This window comes from Leptonotus elevatus, chromosome 19 (assembly GCF_054856555.1).
Source record: "Leptonotus elevatus isolate MCC_2025b chromosome 19, RoL_Lele_1.0, whole genome shotgun sequence".
Taxonomy (NCBI): Eukaryota; Metazoa; Chordata; class Actinopteri; order Syngnathiformes; family Syngnathidae; genus Leptonotus; species Leptonotus elevatus.
Window position 1 is genome coordinate 4,882,390 of NC_141257.1, and position 16,493 is coordinate 4,898,882.

At 42.7% G+C, this 16,493-nt stretch overlaps 1 protein-coding gene across 3 annotated transcripts; it reads right to left on the reverse strand.

Annotated features, from left to right (window-relative positions):
- Positions 1-185: 185 nt before the first annotated feature.
- Positions 186-14,111, reverse strand: khdrbs1b (KH domain containing, RNA binding, signal transduction associated 1b). 3 transcript variants are annotated; one of them, XR_015091348.1, is made up of 12 exons: positions 13,695-14,111; positions 11,799-11,917; positions 10,896-11,012; positions 10,038-10,184; positions 7,572-7,702; positions 7,277-7,481; positions 7,107-7,174; positions 6,823-6,881; positions 5,874-6,065; positions 4,385-4,469; positions 3,921-3,990; positions 186-1,256 (listed from the first exon to the last, which is right to left on the reverse strand). XR_015091348.1 is itself a non-coding variant. In XM_086063043.1 (9 exons), exons 1-9 carry the CDS (start codon positions 13,789-13,791, stop codon positions 5,959-5,961), a joined length of 1,050 nt encoding a protein of 349 aa, XP_085919169.1. In that variant the 5' UTR covers positions 13,792-14,110; the 3' UTR covers positions 4,822-5,958. The 3 variants fall into 3 exon arrangements, 1 of the variants encoding a protein (XP_085919169.1); XR_015091347.1 differs by lacking the exon at positions 4,385-4,469; XM_086063043.1 differs by lacking the exons at positions 186-1,256; positions 3,921-3,990; positions 4,385-4,469 and having other exon boundaries at positions 4,822-6,065; positions 13,695-14,110.
- Positions 14,112-16,493: the final 2,382 nt, after the last annotated feature.

Here is a 16,493-nt window from a genome sequence, read left to right on the forward strand (position 1 = left end):
TGTTGAAAATAAGAAATGGTCTAGTTTTTTATATATTTTTTAAACGCCACAATTAAAGTGTGACAACCATGCAAGAAATGGTCCAATTAATGTTTGTCCTCTCATAGAAAGCACATTTTCTGATTTTAATCTATGTTTCCCTTCACCTGTAGAAAGAGAAAATGACAACGGCATACAAAAAGTCGGACCTTTTGGGTTTTTCTTTATTTCTCCTCATACCAAACAAGCTTTAAAACTTTTTCCCAAACATTAATGTCCACAGAAATATGGCTAATTAGCTATAGCTATTTTTTTTTGTATCCGCAACAACAAAGCACATACTTTGAATCTGCAGTTTGTAACCTAAGCAAATCAAGATACAGATGTGTGTTTGTTATCAAAGTATCGTTCTTGAATTGTATCGGACCCCAGTATCGAGATACGCTCTTATTGTAGAGATGCACATTGCTCATCACCGCTATATGATAGAATCTGGGCAATCAAATCAGAAGTGACAGATAAATTGAGGCTCTTATCCTCTTTTCTCACGCGTCGTCTCTCCTTTGCTGCATTAGCATACTTGGACGGCAGACAGAAAAGGCCGCTATAGCGCATTTTGCAAAGGGCTGGTACTTGACATGCGAGTACATGCAAAGCGAGCCGGCTATTAGCATGTGCTGTTGTCGGGGGGGGGGGGGGGGGGTGGGGGGGCTGAAACACCCGCGGAGACTCAAGAGAATGTGTCAAAATTCACATCACGTCCTGCTGAAATGGTACACAGCAGAGTTTCATGGAATATTTCCTTTAACTCATTAAATTTGTGTCAATAAAAACCGGAATCAAAACTAACCACATGACCGTAATCTTGAATTTTTCTTTCTCGTTTTCTACGCCTAATTTTTGTGAGTACATTTTGGGACAGCAATGTATTAAAAACGCTTAGAATCCAGACGTGACAGACTGTGAGGCCTGACAGGAATTAAAAACAATTTCACGGCTCAACTATGAGAGAGAAGTGCTCATTTGACACTAAATCAAAGTGGAACAATTGCATTAGACGCCGCAGAGGTTCTCAATCAGCACAAATAATGAAAGCGGCAGTTGGATACAGACTTGGGAAAAAAGGGGTTCTGTTCATTGGTGTCTCTGGTGATGATTCCGGGGCGAGCCTGCTGAGGTCTTTGTCCCTGAGATTGGACCCTCTCTCCCCGAGCCACGTCGACGGGCTCCAGTGTGACCACTTGGGCGGCCGTTTTTAACGAGCACCCCTTGCGTCGCTGTGGAGAACAAAGCAGAGATGCCAGGATGAAATACCGAACATGTCACAACATGCCAATACACGTGTCAAAAGTGCGGATATGTGCGCTGACTTGATAGCACAAGGTATGTGGTAGGAAGAAAAATCAATTTGAAGAAGCGTTTACTTTCCCGACCGAGCGGCAGCTTTTCGATGCCAGCCGAGACGAAACATATCAATTTGTGCGTTCAATCAGACTGAAAGTCACAGGTCGCCATTTTAATCCTGCATACTCTGCTCAGAGGGGAAAATGTTCCCTTGAAAACAATTCAAATAGTGTGTGGCTTGTTGTTTCCATCACATGGAAAAAAAGACATTTCGAGATCCACTGAGGGCAAACCATTCTATAATTGTCAATCAAAACCAAATAAGCAAACATCAAAGCCTCACAATGCCCGGGAAAGTTGCGATATAGCACACGGACATGGCAAATTACGCATCAATACAAGTCAACAGATTTTAATCAACAAAGCAAATTTTTTTTTGATGACTTCTGTATTTATTTTTCCAAGACTTTTACGCCCGACATTGGAAACCACCTGCTCTTTTTACTTTTTTACCTACAGAGGCTTGATACTGTGCAGGTGACAAAAAAAAAAAAAAAAAAAAACTAGTGGAAGTCAATCTCATTTTAGGAATTGATAAGGTTGAAAAACTGCTACCGCTGTATTATAGACTGCCATGAACCAAGATTAAAAAAAGCTAAATATTCCATACCTACTGCCTTAATTTAAAATAATTGTTTCAAGAATAAAGTAGCTAAGTATTCGTGTTTGTTGAACATTCCGTCTCATGCCAGCCCAAAAAACTAAAAACTAAAAACTAAAAACACACACAAACTACTTGTGGAGTTCATTACAAGGTCTAAAATTGACTCAGTACTTCTTTTACCATTGACCTACAGAGTGCAAGTATGGAACATGAGAAAACAATGGCAAATGTAAGGAAATGAAAAATATTTCTCACTCCCAAACAAAAATGAGAATGACAGCACCGAGTGCAAATCTTTGAGTCATTTAAAAAGTTTTTGTCAGCTATAGTAGCAAACATTTCTCCACATCTCTTATGTGTAGATTCTGAAAAGATAGTTTGAAGTCCATGTTTAATAATGATCATTCAAATTTGCATAGTGCTTTTCTCAATACTCACTGACAATCATTTTCCAACAGAGATCCTTCCCTAAACCGGATTTGTACACGTCAATCTCTCCAACGTGGTAGTAAGATCAATATTTGCACGACGAGTGTTTCCACCCAGGTGATAAACGTACATTTTGTGACAGTATGAGCAGCTACAAAAAAAAAAAAAAAAAAAAAGTGTTTGTCTGTATCTGCATCTTGTGCGTACTGACAGCTTATGCTCTGCAGTTAAGTTGATTACGCGTGACCGAGCAGTGCTACTCTCCAAACGTTCATTTAACTTCTCCCCACCCTCCAGGCAGACAGTACAATTGCGAGTAATCCCTCAGACAGTTCTCTTCCCTCCACCTCCGCCTCCTGCTACAACCGTTTCCATTCTGGGAAATCGCCACAGTCCCTTTTTTTGCTGCCGTTCCCCTCTCTGCTGTAGGGGCCCTCCAGCAACGGCTGCTCATTAGTCACTTTCTCCGAGACCGCGGTGACACTAGAGCGCCGCGCTCGCTCCCCATCCCCACTGCCGGTACTGCCGTAGGCGAGCGCCGCCACACGCCAATTCGCACGCTTGTCAGGAAGCGAGGAGATCATCAGTAGCCGCCCGAGCTTTGGAGACACTGGGAACATTGTCAGCATGCTACTGCTGCAGCTACAGTTACTAGCATGGGGGAAGGAGCGTGCATAAGGACTGCACTGCGAGCAGAAGAATAACACAATTACGAGGCAGGTACAGAAGCGAACCCCATGGTGCTTCATAGGGTGGGTAGAGTTTTACTTCATCCCATCTTTGTATTATCTTTTTCTTTTAACAAGTGGACGGAATCTTGATTGAGTTTCCACCGAACAACTTGTGGACAGAGAGGCCTCTCTGCAAAGCATCTTAATGACAGTCAGTATGCATTCTAAAATACCTTAAAAAAAAAAAGTTTTACATGGAGCGCTAAAGCCACGGTTTGAAGGGGTGGGGTTGTAGACAGACAAAGCTTTGCTGACCATAATGGACTTCATCATTAATAACTATTTTACATGTGGATTCAGAAACCGTGACATTTTAGTAGTTTTGGAGGAAACTCACAATATCAAACTTAGCTTTCGGGTCCTGGAGCAAAAACTACAGAAGAAAAATGATACAATACACATTCATAAAATCAACTTTTAGATTCGATTAGTGCAACATGGTCTTCATGTAAACCGCATCAGACTATGGATGGCTGGCGCATGAAGTCTAATGAAATGCTCACCTATCATTTTTTTTTTCTTCTTCTTTTTTTTAACTGGTGGGAATGGGCATCTATAACCAGCACCACAAAACTAATGTGTTTAAAAAACAAAACAAGAACAACATTCATGGCAGGTATTCCCTTACAGCTCTCAAAGTTGTTTGATCTCAAGTGTTGTTCGATGAGGGCATGAAAAGACTGCACGACGAGAGGTGGACCGCTTGTGATAACCATGAGTGCCATAGCAGCAAGGTTGTGGTTCTTAAAGGAAAGGGACGGCGGATGACCAACCTGAGGGGTCGCATGGCCTCCCTCCAGCTGTGTGGGTCCTCCTGGCACTCTGCGAGAGGCCTAGTCGTGCCTGGGGGAAGCAAAGAGCCCAAATCAATACCCGGCCAACAGAGCACTTGGAGATACTTGTGAAATGGAGCTCATGCAACATGTCTAAAAGACAACATCTGCTCATGCAACTCAGTTATTGGTAACTTTGTACAGGTGGTAAAAATATTACAAAAACATGTTGACTTAAGATTTGGCTTTGTTCATTTTAGCAAGAGTTGCATTAACACTAGCCTGATGGTTGGTTTAGTACACAGAACAATTATTTTAGTACATAAAATACATTGATGTTGATTTTTTTTTCTTAACTTTTGAGTCTTTTTTTTTTTTTTTGTCTTTGGTTGCTACTTTTAAAGCATGTTTATGTCAAAGGATAAAAAACACACTACCAAATTAAACATTTAGGGTTAGGTTACCTTTACAGTGGAGTTGTCTAGGTTAAAAGCCTCCTCTCCATTGCACTGCCATTAGTGTGTCATTCATGACAACGAGGCCTAGATCCTGAATGGTGGTTTGAATTCAGTTAATTTGCAGCGGCGATGAAAGCAATTGTCATTAACGGTTAAAACGAGACCACAGGTAAGAGGATTGAAAAAGTCTTATACATACCCAGGCATTCAATGCTTTACAACTCTATACACATTAGGAAGCTATCCGGCTTATTTTAGCGGCCTTACCTCGGAGTCCTTTTTAAAAAGTATAGAAAGAGAGAGAAAGAATAAGTCGAGCTCTTTTGATAATCCATCAAGACATCATTTAGGAGGGTTAAAGTCTGCACACGTCAAAGCAAAACTCATTTAAGATTTAAAATGCGCCATTTCAGATTGGACTAGGACAGGAAACAAATCAAAGCTTTCATAGAAAACCCACTAAGCTTTATTGACAAACTGCTGCAAAACATCTTTTGGACAGATTTAGTAACCTATTTAGGCAAGCGTACACATGTAGCATAATGCATTTTATGGAGAGGGTACAGAGTAAGTACAGTTAGGAGGTTTTAGAATATGTACAAGAGTTGGGATTGAGCTGCAGGATCCCTTCTCTATGGAGAGAGACGACCCATGTGGAGATTTGTGTCCCAATCCTTTGGATTCTTCTCTTTTTGGGCATGCAGTTTATGTAGAATCAGATCACAATTAGGAAGACCTGAACTGTTGGGTAGCATAACAGGAGGCCATTTTGTGCACAGAGAATGTCGTTTTTTTTTTGTTTGTTTACATGTAAGTCAAATAGAGGATATGAGGACAGGCCATCTCAACAGTGTCTTATTAGGGCTATATTTCAAAACTCTAAAAGGACAATGACAAATATTTCAGCCTAATGTCTAAATGAAGAATGTTTTAGAACTATTTAAAACAAACAGCACAAAGAATGAATTGATTTCCATTAACTTTAATCACTTAATTTTAGATTTATTTTTGTTTCTACATTACATGTTTAATAAGGTCTTTTTATTGGACTATATTAACAGAATTTTGAAATGTAGCCTAAATGGGAATCTGCAACTGAACCTTGACAGATTCTTTATTTAAAAAACACAATTATAATGTATTCTTTAAGACAGGTGGAGAATGAGCCATTAGTTCAACTGGAATTACTATTACAAAACAGTTGTTTATTCTTTTTAAAAAACAATGCCAAAAAAGCCAAAGGGAGAGGGAATGATAAGAAAAAAATAATAATACAGGAAAACAACCAAACCAAAAAGGAAGTAACTCTAGAAATTACTTTGGTTGTGTATTGTGTAAGTGTGTATAAGGGGGATGTGGTGTTTGGCCAAAACTTGAGAATAAAATAATATAAAATCAAACAAAATCTGATTTCTAGTCCCCAATGTTGTAAAAAGTCCAATTGAGAGAAAAACAACACAAACAAAAAGAAACCAAAGCCAAAACGGACATTTACTTGTGTCGGGCTGCTTAAAGTGAGAGCTGCCGCTGTTGACAGGCGCTCGTCAGGGCAACCCTGTAAAGGGGAGGGCGGGTCCGCTTCAGTACTGGTACGGGTGCTGCCTGAAGGCCGTCTTGGCACCTCCTCTGACTGCTGGCGCGACTTTGCCCGGAGCCGATCGCTGGGTGCCATTCCAGTCATCCTGGGCTGAGGAACACATATGTACATAGTTAAACGCTACTACTTGCAACTAGTGTTGTTCCAACCATTTTTTGACCCCCCCCCCCGGACACCGATAACCAGTTTTGCAGTATCTGCCTATGCCGATACCGTACTGATACCTAGTTATTTTCCCCCCCCCAACATGAAAAAGCTGCCCTGCCATTGTTTCAGAGCATCCGAGGGCAAATAGGATATCGTGGCTTGGCATGCAGTGAACACGTCACGCATTAGTGAATGTCGTGCACAAGCAAGACACAAGATGCTGCATACATAGTCCTATATTAGCATCTGAAATAAGGGTATTGGCATAGTACTTGGCTGATGCCAATATCATTGCTTTAATGCAGTATCGGAGCCTCTGTCGATACTGGTATCGGAGCCTCTGTCGATACTGGTATCGGAGCCTCTGTCGATACTGGTATCGGAGCCTCTCTCGATACTGGTATCGGAGCCTCTCTCGATACTGGTATCGGAGCCTCTCTCGATACTGGTATCGGAGCCTCTCTCGATACTGGTATCGGAGCCTCTCTCGATACTGGTATCGGAACAACACTACTTGCAACCCGAGGATATGGGGCGGGAAACTATAATGCAAGAGCATTTGAATGGGAATGCTATGAAACTGTAAAATTGGAATCACAAAAAAAGCCTACGGCGTTACCGGTAAATGCTAAAATGGTAACTGGACAAATCCTATATAGTGCTTTTTAAAGCCTCAAATACATATAGAAAGGTTCCTTACCAAAGTTTTCATACGACTCAGTAGACTCTCCATGTCCATAGTCGTAATATTCTGCCTCTCTGATGGATGAAAAAAGGGAGAGAGAAAAAAAAAATCACCAACAAGTACCCGCTGAGTGAAATGTCTGAGGGGCTGTTAATTGGTTCCCATAAGCGAGATCAAAGCTCCCGAAGAGCATTGCCAAACAGCCAAGTGGCATCCGGGTTGGATTGGTGCGCAACGGTTCAAAACAGATTTCAAGTGATGGTGGCAGGTGAGAAGAAAGCAACGTGTGATTCACTCACGCCTGTGGCTGGCTGTAATAGCCGTCATATGACTCGTAGGTGGTGTCTGTGTAGTTTTCGTTGTAGGCCTGGAGAGGGGGAGACAGCAGGAAGAGGCATTTAATGCACTGGACTGAACAACTGGAATCGACCTTGTGTAAGACAGGCTATGAAAACGCGGCGCTACTTACATATGCCTCATAGTTCTCTGCGACTGCGGCAGGAGTTTGCTGGTGGGGTAGCATTCTCTGGGGGGGTCCGCCAGCAGACAGCCTAGCACCACGGGGCACCGCAGCTCCCCTGGCAGCAGCAGGGGGCCCTCCGCGGCCCGCCGGGGCACCCCTTCCTGCACCTCTCGCTCCCCGAGCTGCGCCACGAGGGGGCATTCCCCTTCCCCTAGGATACCAGCCAGGAGAACATGCTCAACGCTGACGTCCACAAACATTGTCTTTGTGACACCTCTGCATCTCGCCTCGGCTTCCTTACCTGTGGACTCCGGGGGGGCCGCCGCGTCCCCGGATTGGCATGCCGCCTCTTCCTCGGGCCCCGAGCTCCTGGCCTCCGTTGATGTAGCCCATCTCCATGAACTGCTCTTGGCAGATATCGTCCGTCACATCCTGCATGCAGAGCAGAAAATGAACGTGACCAACGATGAAGCAGGGACTCGGTGGAATGAAATTCGAGACAGGCCCGACTAGATTAACATCTCCTGCATGTGTCTTTGGAAACGCAATACTTTATTCATCAACAAGGGAAGACTCCACATTTTTAACAACAACAACAATCCTGGTTGTATTGTACCAGTTGATTCATACCATGCTTGGGCACACTTGACCGCTAAAGTCTAAAGACTACGGCAAGCAATTTAACGCAGACACATATAGTCCAATTTCATGACTGAGATCCTGCCTCCAAGAGTGAATTGTGTTAATGATGCTTCCTTTTTTGCCCCTCAACTCTTGAATTCTGCGAGTAGAAGTAAACAGGCCCAGCGCACACTTGCTGGCGATAGGCATACTGAGCACCGAGAAGATGGCCAAAAAAGACACATCACATGGATATCCAGTCCGATTTCTCACACACACACACTTGCCAGTAATATCAAACCCGCTGTTAACGAAGTTTTTGCATAACATGCGAACCAAACAGCAAAATGCAAAGTGTCTTTGACTTTGTAAACTCTCCTTCCCTGTAGCCCTTGATTGAGCCTGGTGTGCCTGCATGATACTTAGTCATTTAAAAAAGTTTGCAGTTGATTAGTGCACTTGTCACCTGTCCAGGCAACACAAATCCCACAACATAACTCGCCGTTCTCCTCTGGTGAGCAATTTAGAACGCGGCACTGTGACCCAATCAATTCTTTTCATACAGCAGAGCTGCGTTGGAATGGAGACGGAGCTCTAATGAAGGCGAAAAACACAGAACAGGCTAAAATATGAAAGGGCAGATGGCAGCTTTCAATTACCTCAAGCGGTTAGCTAAAAGCAGGAGCCATTTGACTGGTCACGAATGAATCTATGGCGACGTGTCACGTCGCCACCGTGGCATCTCAGGGGCAAGTTGGGTGACTGCTCTTTACCTCTCGAGGTGTTAGATGAGCTCAGTGAACACTTCTGCAGAAATGATCAAATACGCAGTCATGGGTCACCAAAACGGCCCACAGACATTTGACAGAAAGCAAGCGTTTGACTTTTATGGGGGGGGTTCCATTTATCTACACACATCAAAAGCTCCAGCATGAACCTGGGGACAAGTGCAGCTAATCAATTGAAGGCACAGTGGAACCACTGAAGTCAAATGCCTCAAAAAAAAAAAAAGATGAACGATTTGGAGATTAGCCAAATTTTCCTGTGAAAATACACTTCAGCTAAACTTTTGTAGTCCGGTTCATTTTTCTTAAGGTCACCAAGTCAGTAATGCCTTTTTACAGCACCAAGCAGACGCTAACAATGCCTAGCACGAACACGACCAGAGAATCTTCCCAACAAACATCACTTTCATGTCATGCTTCCTCAAAGGGTGAGTAGTAATATAATGTGCGACAGACTTACAAAAAATGCCTGCACACCTCAACTTGTTCAAATGGTGATGACTAACCTCTGTAAAAACAACTCAAAAATGCATTAAATCGCAACCGGAAACGACAGCCATAAAATCCTGACAAATAAGCTCATCTGGCAGGTTTTATTTTAACGCACCACAGCCGTAGCAACATCACGACTGGTTCAGCTCTTCCCGCTTCAGAATGATGCAGCCTAATTAAAAATGTGAGGCCTTCCATCAAACCCAGAGAGAAGCATTGTCAGCGAACGTGTTACATTTGCTCCAACCAGATGGACCCAAGGTTCAAGAACATCGGCGTAAAACCAATCCAGCGTGTAAGCAGCACAGCGTGAACTTAAAACTCGCAGCTGTCTGGACGTTAAACATCTCTAGAGGAGATACAGGAATAGACCGACCTTAAGAACAGTGTCACAAACTGTTCATCACTAACAGAGTCGCTATTATTCAAGCTGCCAACCCTCTAAAAGAGAACCACGACTGAACGAAGGTGCTTTGCTCAGCCTGCTAGTAAGCCAGCAGCAGCGCAGTTATTGTGGAGCAAACATTTGTATAAAAAGCAGACGTTAACTTAAAGCATTTTAAACAGCAAGTGGATTGACTCCTAATATTGTCATCATACCAACCATAAATTAATCGCCTAATGTTGACAGGCTGAGATGATGACTTGGCCACAAGTTCAAAGTGAATTTGGGGAGTTAAACAAAGAATCGCTCGGTGTGCATTTACATTTTTGACAACATTTCTACAAGTCTATAACAAGTCTATAACAAGTCTATAACAAGTCGATAACAAGTCTATACATTAGAGTAATTTTTGACAGACTTTTAGAAATAGAAACAAATGACAAACAGGTCTATGATGCTCTAAAACATGCTGTGTACAACTCACAGGAAACATGAACTTCTTTACTTCCTCCATGGCATGGGCCATTCGCAGGTAGGCTTCAGGTAGGGGGGCGTACACCTCAACAAACACGTGGAGCTCCATGGTTAGGTGGGCATACTTTGGCTCGCCGCCGTTCCTCAGCTCTTCCTCCTTCGACATGGAATAAAGACACGCACTTTTAGAGCATACTCTTGCAACCTTAAGAACTGTGCTACACTGTGCACGACCAGTTTAAAAGTCTATTTTAAAGGAGCAGATGTGCAGCAGGGTAAAGCCACCTTTGGGTCCTGCCATCTGGGTACAATGGCTACCCTTGAGGCTTCACATGTTGCCAGATGTGTGGCTCCAGGAAAGCCAGACTACAACTGTTCCATTCCAGATGCAAATCAGTGAGAGTTGCAAAGGGGTGGAACAGTTCAGGACTGTCTCCAGTCAATTTTCATGGAAATGAATAGAAAAAAACTCAAACTTAAGCAGACATCTATACAGAATAATATTTCAGACTTATTTGCAAGTACACCTTTACATAAAGCTTTAAATATTTTATGAAAGTTGAGTCGAGTATTTACCCCCAAGCCCCTGAACTCAACCCACTTTATAACCCCGCAGAAGTCTTTATCCAACAAATTAGTAGCTGACGTGTTTGATTTGCAGGTGGAGGAAAGCTGGCCGGAGAACATTCACAAACCTTAACACTACTAAACAGCATTTCTCTGACAAGGTCCACCCATTAAAATAAAATTTAAAAAGAATATTTTCTCAACTTTATTCAAGCGTTTTATCAAGAGTCAACCTTCAATTTTGCGAATCTCTCGTTTATTGACTTTAATTTCCATGCAAAGTTTCCAACTGTGTTCATACCTTAGCTTTGTCTCTCATGGAGCCCTTGCCCAACACCGAGATCTTGGCCCCAGTTTCCTCCTGCAGACGTTTGATGGTGTTGCCTTGGGGTCCCAGGATCTTGCCCACAAAATTAAACTGGAGAAGCACAAACAAAGAAGAAAGAGTTGGACCGCTAAATTTTTTCACTCACGAGATAACAAAGGCACAGTCACTGTCAGGATCGTGTGCATTTTGAAGCCTCAAGTGGCTTATTTACGCTGAGGGTGTGAGCCAATGAAAGCTGTAATGCAGTGACAGTCTTGCCACAATCTCAATGTGAACAGTGGCTCCCTGCTTCACCTTGGAATTAGCTGATGTGTGGTCTGATGGGTGGGTCTTGAGATTTTCACTTTTGTTTTTAAAACCAAAACCCCTCTGGTCAACCAGCATCACGGACTAGACTGGGATGAGTTTGGGAGGTTCATGGTGCTTTTACAATTAACATGCAAATGATGGATTCATTTGCATGACTCTTTTAGTGCACATATAAAACCCTCACATCTCGTTCCCTCATAGCCACATGACTTAAACCAACATTGCCGCGAGTCTGAGTCTTGTTGTAAATTACATTAATACGGCAAAGATGTTGGCGCAATTAGTCCAAACAGAATGGAAGCTCCGAAACAGTGGGGCAGAATGAAATTAACAGAGTAGCAGAGCAGCCATGTTAGCATTTTCATCTCATCGCTATTTTGTAGCACTACACGACTATAAACTAATTACGCCACTGAGTCTTAAAATCAAGATTAAGACAAGTAATTTGAGACCCCGGGTAACCCTGTGGCTTTATGTAATTGAACCTCAACTTCAGTGGGATAAATGGAATCACAACAGGGAATGTAGAGGAGAGGGAAAGTGGGATAGAGAAAAAAAGAGACTCACCTTGGGATACTGTTTCACAGGTATGAGGACTCGCTCCTTGAGTTTGATGAACTTGTTTGTGAAAAGATCAAGGTACGTCTCTGGCTCCTTCGACTCGCCCTTCTGGATCCTGTCGATTTCTGAATCAAAAGGCACGGGCATTTAAATGACCAAGTAACATTAATTTGAAGACTCAGAAGATCATGAATAAATTCTTAACAGGCAGGGTGTTGAAATGGCATCATCGACGCGAGAAAAGGGTCAGTCTCAAGCAGGAGACCCCAACAAGCGGTACAGAAACGTCCATGCCTCCCCCTTCAACCAACTTCAGGGCAGACTAAACCCCGGAATGGATGCCAATACATCGTGGTGATTAAAACCAAATGGATGAAAGCTGTCCAGGTGAAGAACGGACATCTTCCCCAAGTGAAAACTTGCAACAGATTTTGATGCACTGCTCAAATTTTGTATAAATACAACATTCATCTTCATATTAAATATAGTAATCTCTATTTGTATCACTACTATGCAGCCTTGCATCTTCACCAACCATTAAACTGATTTACAGTTTAGAATATAACTTAAGAGTACAGGATGGCAGTTTCATGGTCATAGTTCACATACTTTTAGTGGTGCCATCCATTGGTCACAGATTTTTCACAAGACATGGGTCTGCCATATTACCTTACACTTTGAAGGTAGAATAGAGTTTTTAGGGGCTGCGCAAATGAAAAGTTTGGGAACCACAGGTCTTAACTGCACTGACAACTAGCAATGTGGCAATTACGCTCTACCCTCCTGTACTAGCTCCAGATAGTTATTTCAGCCACTGGATTTTACACTACTTTCACGGTGACAAGCTGAAAATTTGTGCATCAATGTAATCCTGTCATGAGAATTCGCGAAGAGGGGAACACAGGAAATAAACAGTTGTCTATCAGCAGATGGCTTAGCCGAGTCCTGGATGTACTTTTATTGACTACGTTCACTAGTGACCGACAGTCAAACAACTTTAAAATTGGTTCAAAACGCTAAAAAAGCCACTTTTCTGCCCCCCCCCCTCCTTTTTTATTTTTTTATTTTGTTATACGTGTCTCTCGTGTGTTGACATCCCTTGTCCATAAAAAAAACAAAAAAACAGCGACGCCCCGGGGTAGAAGGAACGGGCTCGCTACTTACAAATTACATTACCACGTCAGTGTAGTCAACTGACGAAATACGAACGGAACTGTCGTAAATCCAGCACCCCGCGTGCTTTGAACGAAATCATGCATTCTAATATACAGTATTGTATTTTTCACACCGATTTGTTGGGCTACACTGGCAATAGGCAATTTTTCACCACAAGCAGTCGATTTAAAATGATAAAACAATCTAATAAAGCTGAATACTACTGTGCTAAGTTTGCTTAGGATCAGACAAAGAAAAAAAGTGGTGGTTGTGTGTGCGGGTGGAGGGGGCCGGCTAGTGGCCACTTGAGGACCACCAATTACATTCTCGTGCCCAAACGAATTTAGTCCAAAGCACCGGTTACTGGCACACATTTGAGGGCTGAAAATATGAGATAGAAAATGTGAAGGCGGTCGACGTTTGTTTAAAGGCAAACAGACGACGATTGGGGCGCTTTGTACCTCGCTCCAGGGAGCGGAAAAGGTTAAAAAAAAGAGCAAAAAGTATAAAGTGCAGCTGCAATTACCACCATTCGTTATATGATCATACAATACTCAGACAAACAATTGTTGTATGATTTAAGTAAACTGAGCAAAACTAGCCGAACGCTTCCGCTTGGAGCCATCATGGATTCCCAACCGTCGCCACATGGCGCCCGACGGCGTACTCGTCAGTCGCCTTTCCCTCTCGACAAACTTCCAACAAACACACAAAAAGGGTCCTACGAAAAACACAATTTTGCTTTACCTGCTTCTATAAGTTTCATGGCATGTGTGAAAGACGAGTCCAGGCTGTCCTTCTCCGCCATCAGCTGCGGGAGATATTTGTTGTCGCCGTTCTCCATTTTGAGTTCGAACAGAAGAGAGACGGGGGGTGGGGGGGGGTTCTGTTCGGGTAGAGTTAAAAGCTTATGGCGGCCCAAAAAAATCCCAACGAAGCAGGTGCAAAAAGTAGTCCGACTCCTTTATGTAACTGGGAATTGACACGTATAGAGTTCTCCTTTTAGCGAATGTTTTACGGTGTTTTCGAAGTCGGACGTGTCCGCTACTTCTATCCTCGCCGTAGTTGGTCCTGGCCGCCTCTGTCGTCTTCCGATCCGCTCAGTACACCGACTGGATTGGAATGACCGAAGAACAGAAGAGCCGAGAAAAGGAACTGCGGAAGGCGGAAATGGCGTCAGAGTTACGTGAAGCTCTAGAGCAACGCCCCCCTGATGAAAGATTACCAGCTCGGTGTACTACAAGCAGAAGTAACACATTTGGTCAGACAAAAGTATTTAAAGAGCTACAGATGTGTGTAAATGTGAATTAAAAAAAAAAAAGTAGATAGATTAGTAGATTCAACTCCTGTAAAGTACTTGAGTAAAAGCAGAACAGTAGACTATGAAATGTACTTTCCATGGAAATTCAGCAGAATGACAATTCAGGCATCAACATTTTATATCGTCATTATGTTTTTTTTTTAAGAAAAGTAGGTAATAAGGAATCATAGATTTGTATTTATCCATCTTAACCACCAATAGCACTTTTCACGTTGACGCATTTAATATATTTTGTTGTGTTTACCATCACCCCCTTCCCGCATACTTTGTATCACATCACAAATGCAGGCAGTACAATTAAACAGCTGTTTAACTTAATTGCAATAATGCGTGATATGTGTAATATTTGTATGTCAATTACAAGGAAAAGAGCAACAAAATAAATTCCCAAAAAGCTGATTTAAAACTCGTTTGTTCGGTTATATTGGATATGTATGTTGGTCATCAAGAGGTAGGGATAAGAAAAAATAATAAAAAAAAATACATTTTAGGGAATACTCAAAAGCTATTTGGTATTTTAAATAATTTAGAAAACACATATTCTACAGCTAAAGAACAAGTGCATTATTTATTCGTTCCCACCTTACAACATGCCAAAGATCTCAATCAATCAAGATTCCAATCTTGGCTGAACTGACATCTCATCATTCACATTTAAAATATATTTACATATATTGTGTCATCAGTCGCAGCAGGTGAAAAAGTAATCAGCTAGTTTTGGCAAAGTAAGGAGTATAAAGTTGCCCACATTAGGCCTATCTGTTTTCAAATGCAGGCAGTAAAACCAAAACGCTGACAGGAAAATACATAGTCAAGTAAATACGGATACCTGAAAAATCTACTTAAGTTGAGTAACTAAGTACCTGTATTTCATTCCCACCATACCTCGTCCTGGAAACGTTCCTGGATTTTTTAATACTTGTAGCTCTTTACTGGCCCTCAGTGGCAGCGCTGAACATTGCAGAGAATGTGCCACATGAACTCAAATTGGTTCCATCAGAGGAAGCCCTTTTCCTCTCCACTAATATCGATCCCACACACTTAGTGCAGAAGTGAAAAGAATGAGGGGGTGGGGGGGGAGCGGACCTTTCGGGGATTGATTCCTCTGGTCTGGATGCTTGTAATGAACCTGTCATGCCATTGAGCGCAGCGCACGAGAGGGTCAGATGGTTAGACTTGACCTAATGCATACAAAGCAAGTTCAGGTCAGTGCTCGTAGAAGTAGCAGCAGCAGTGAACAAACCATAAAAAAAAAAAACAGCAGGCCATTTGTCAGCACGCCGCCTGAGAGAGGACCATTACAATTAACCGCAAGGTGCATCCAGGCGTGCATCTGCTCGGAACAAATGAGCTTCAAAATGTGTTTGCGGCGAGCACTTACGGCAGGCTGGAGACCAGCTCGTGCTATCTATGATCTATCTATGACCATTACGCCGTTATTAGGATTGGGGCTCGCAAAGGCCGTCCTGACTCATCTTGTCGTTGACAGAATGCTTCTTCGCCTGTGAGCGGAATTCCGATGGGCTCATAAAAGGAAGAGTTACTCCTCCTGGCAGGTGGATGAGTTCCAATCCGTTAGCTGTGTGCCCGTCCCTGCAAAGGGAAGCGCCACAGTTCGGGGGTTAACAGGTGCAAGATGGAAGACGGTAAACACGCAAAAAGTGGCTGCTCATTAACATCAGCGCCAGTCAAGCTCCAAAGAGTTCACAAAATGGCAACAGTACAGAATTACCTCTGAGGACTCTCAACTCGCCTTTAGAGCGCTACTTCACAAAGTTGATCCTACAGTGAAGGCCTTTGCGAGTTTGTTCCGTTGCCGAGCATGAGTGAGGTGGAGTCAACTCGGTGAAGCAATGCGAGCGTGGTCCTTTTATGTTTTATACTGAAGCAGAAGGAGTCCATAAAGGGCATTAAAATAGTTTCTACGCTGCGGACCTCTGTCCATGAAAAGAATGAGAAGCTACTGAAAGTGAGGAAAATGTGGCGAAAAGAAGATGATTAAATTCAGTGAAAGCAAAGTTGAGTTATTTACGTTCCATTTCATTATGCCATTGCGCAATGCTGTCTGGAATTTATACAGCGTTCCTGTCAAGGCGCTCTGTCGCTAAACACATTTCATTTGATCAGAAATCATAAAAATATATGACTAAGAACAAAACATTGGACCGTTCTGAAGAGACCTGATCTAAACCCTATTGAACATGCAGTCCGGAGAAGGCCTCCAT

What these genes read in the sequence shown, in the direction of transcription:
- khdrbs1b (XM_086063043.1), bottom strand. Translation starts at nt 13,791, where the DNA reads ATGGAGAACGGCGACAACAAATATCTCCCGCAGCTGATGGCGGAGAAG. An exon ending in CAGAGAACTATGAGGCATAT is followed by an intron (nt 7,175 to 7,276) that starts GTAAGTAGCGCC and finishes CCCCCTCTCCAG; the next exon opens with GCCTACAACGAAAACTACAC. An exon ending in TATTACAGCCAGCCACAGGC is followed by an intron (nt 6,882 to 7,106) that starts GTGAGTGAATCA and finishes TTCATCCATCAG; the next exon opens with AGAGGCAGAATATTACGACT.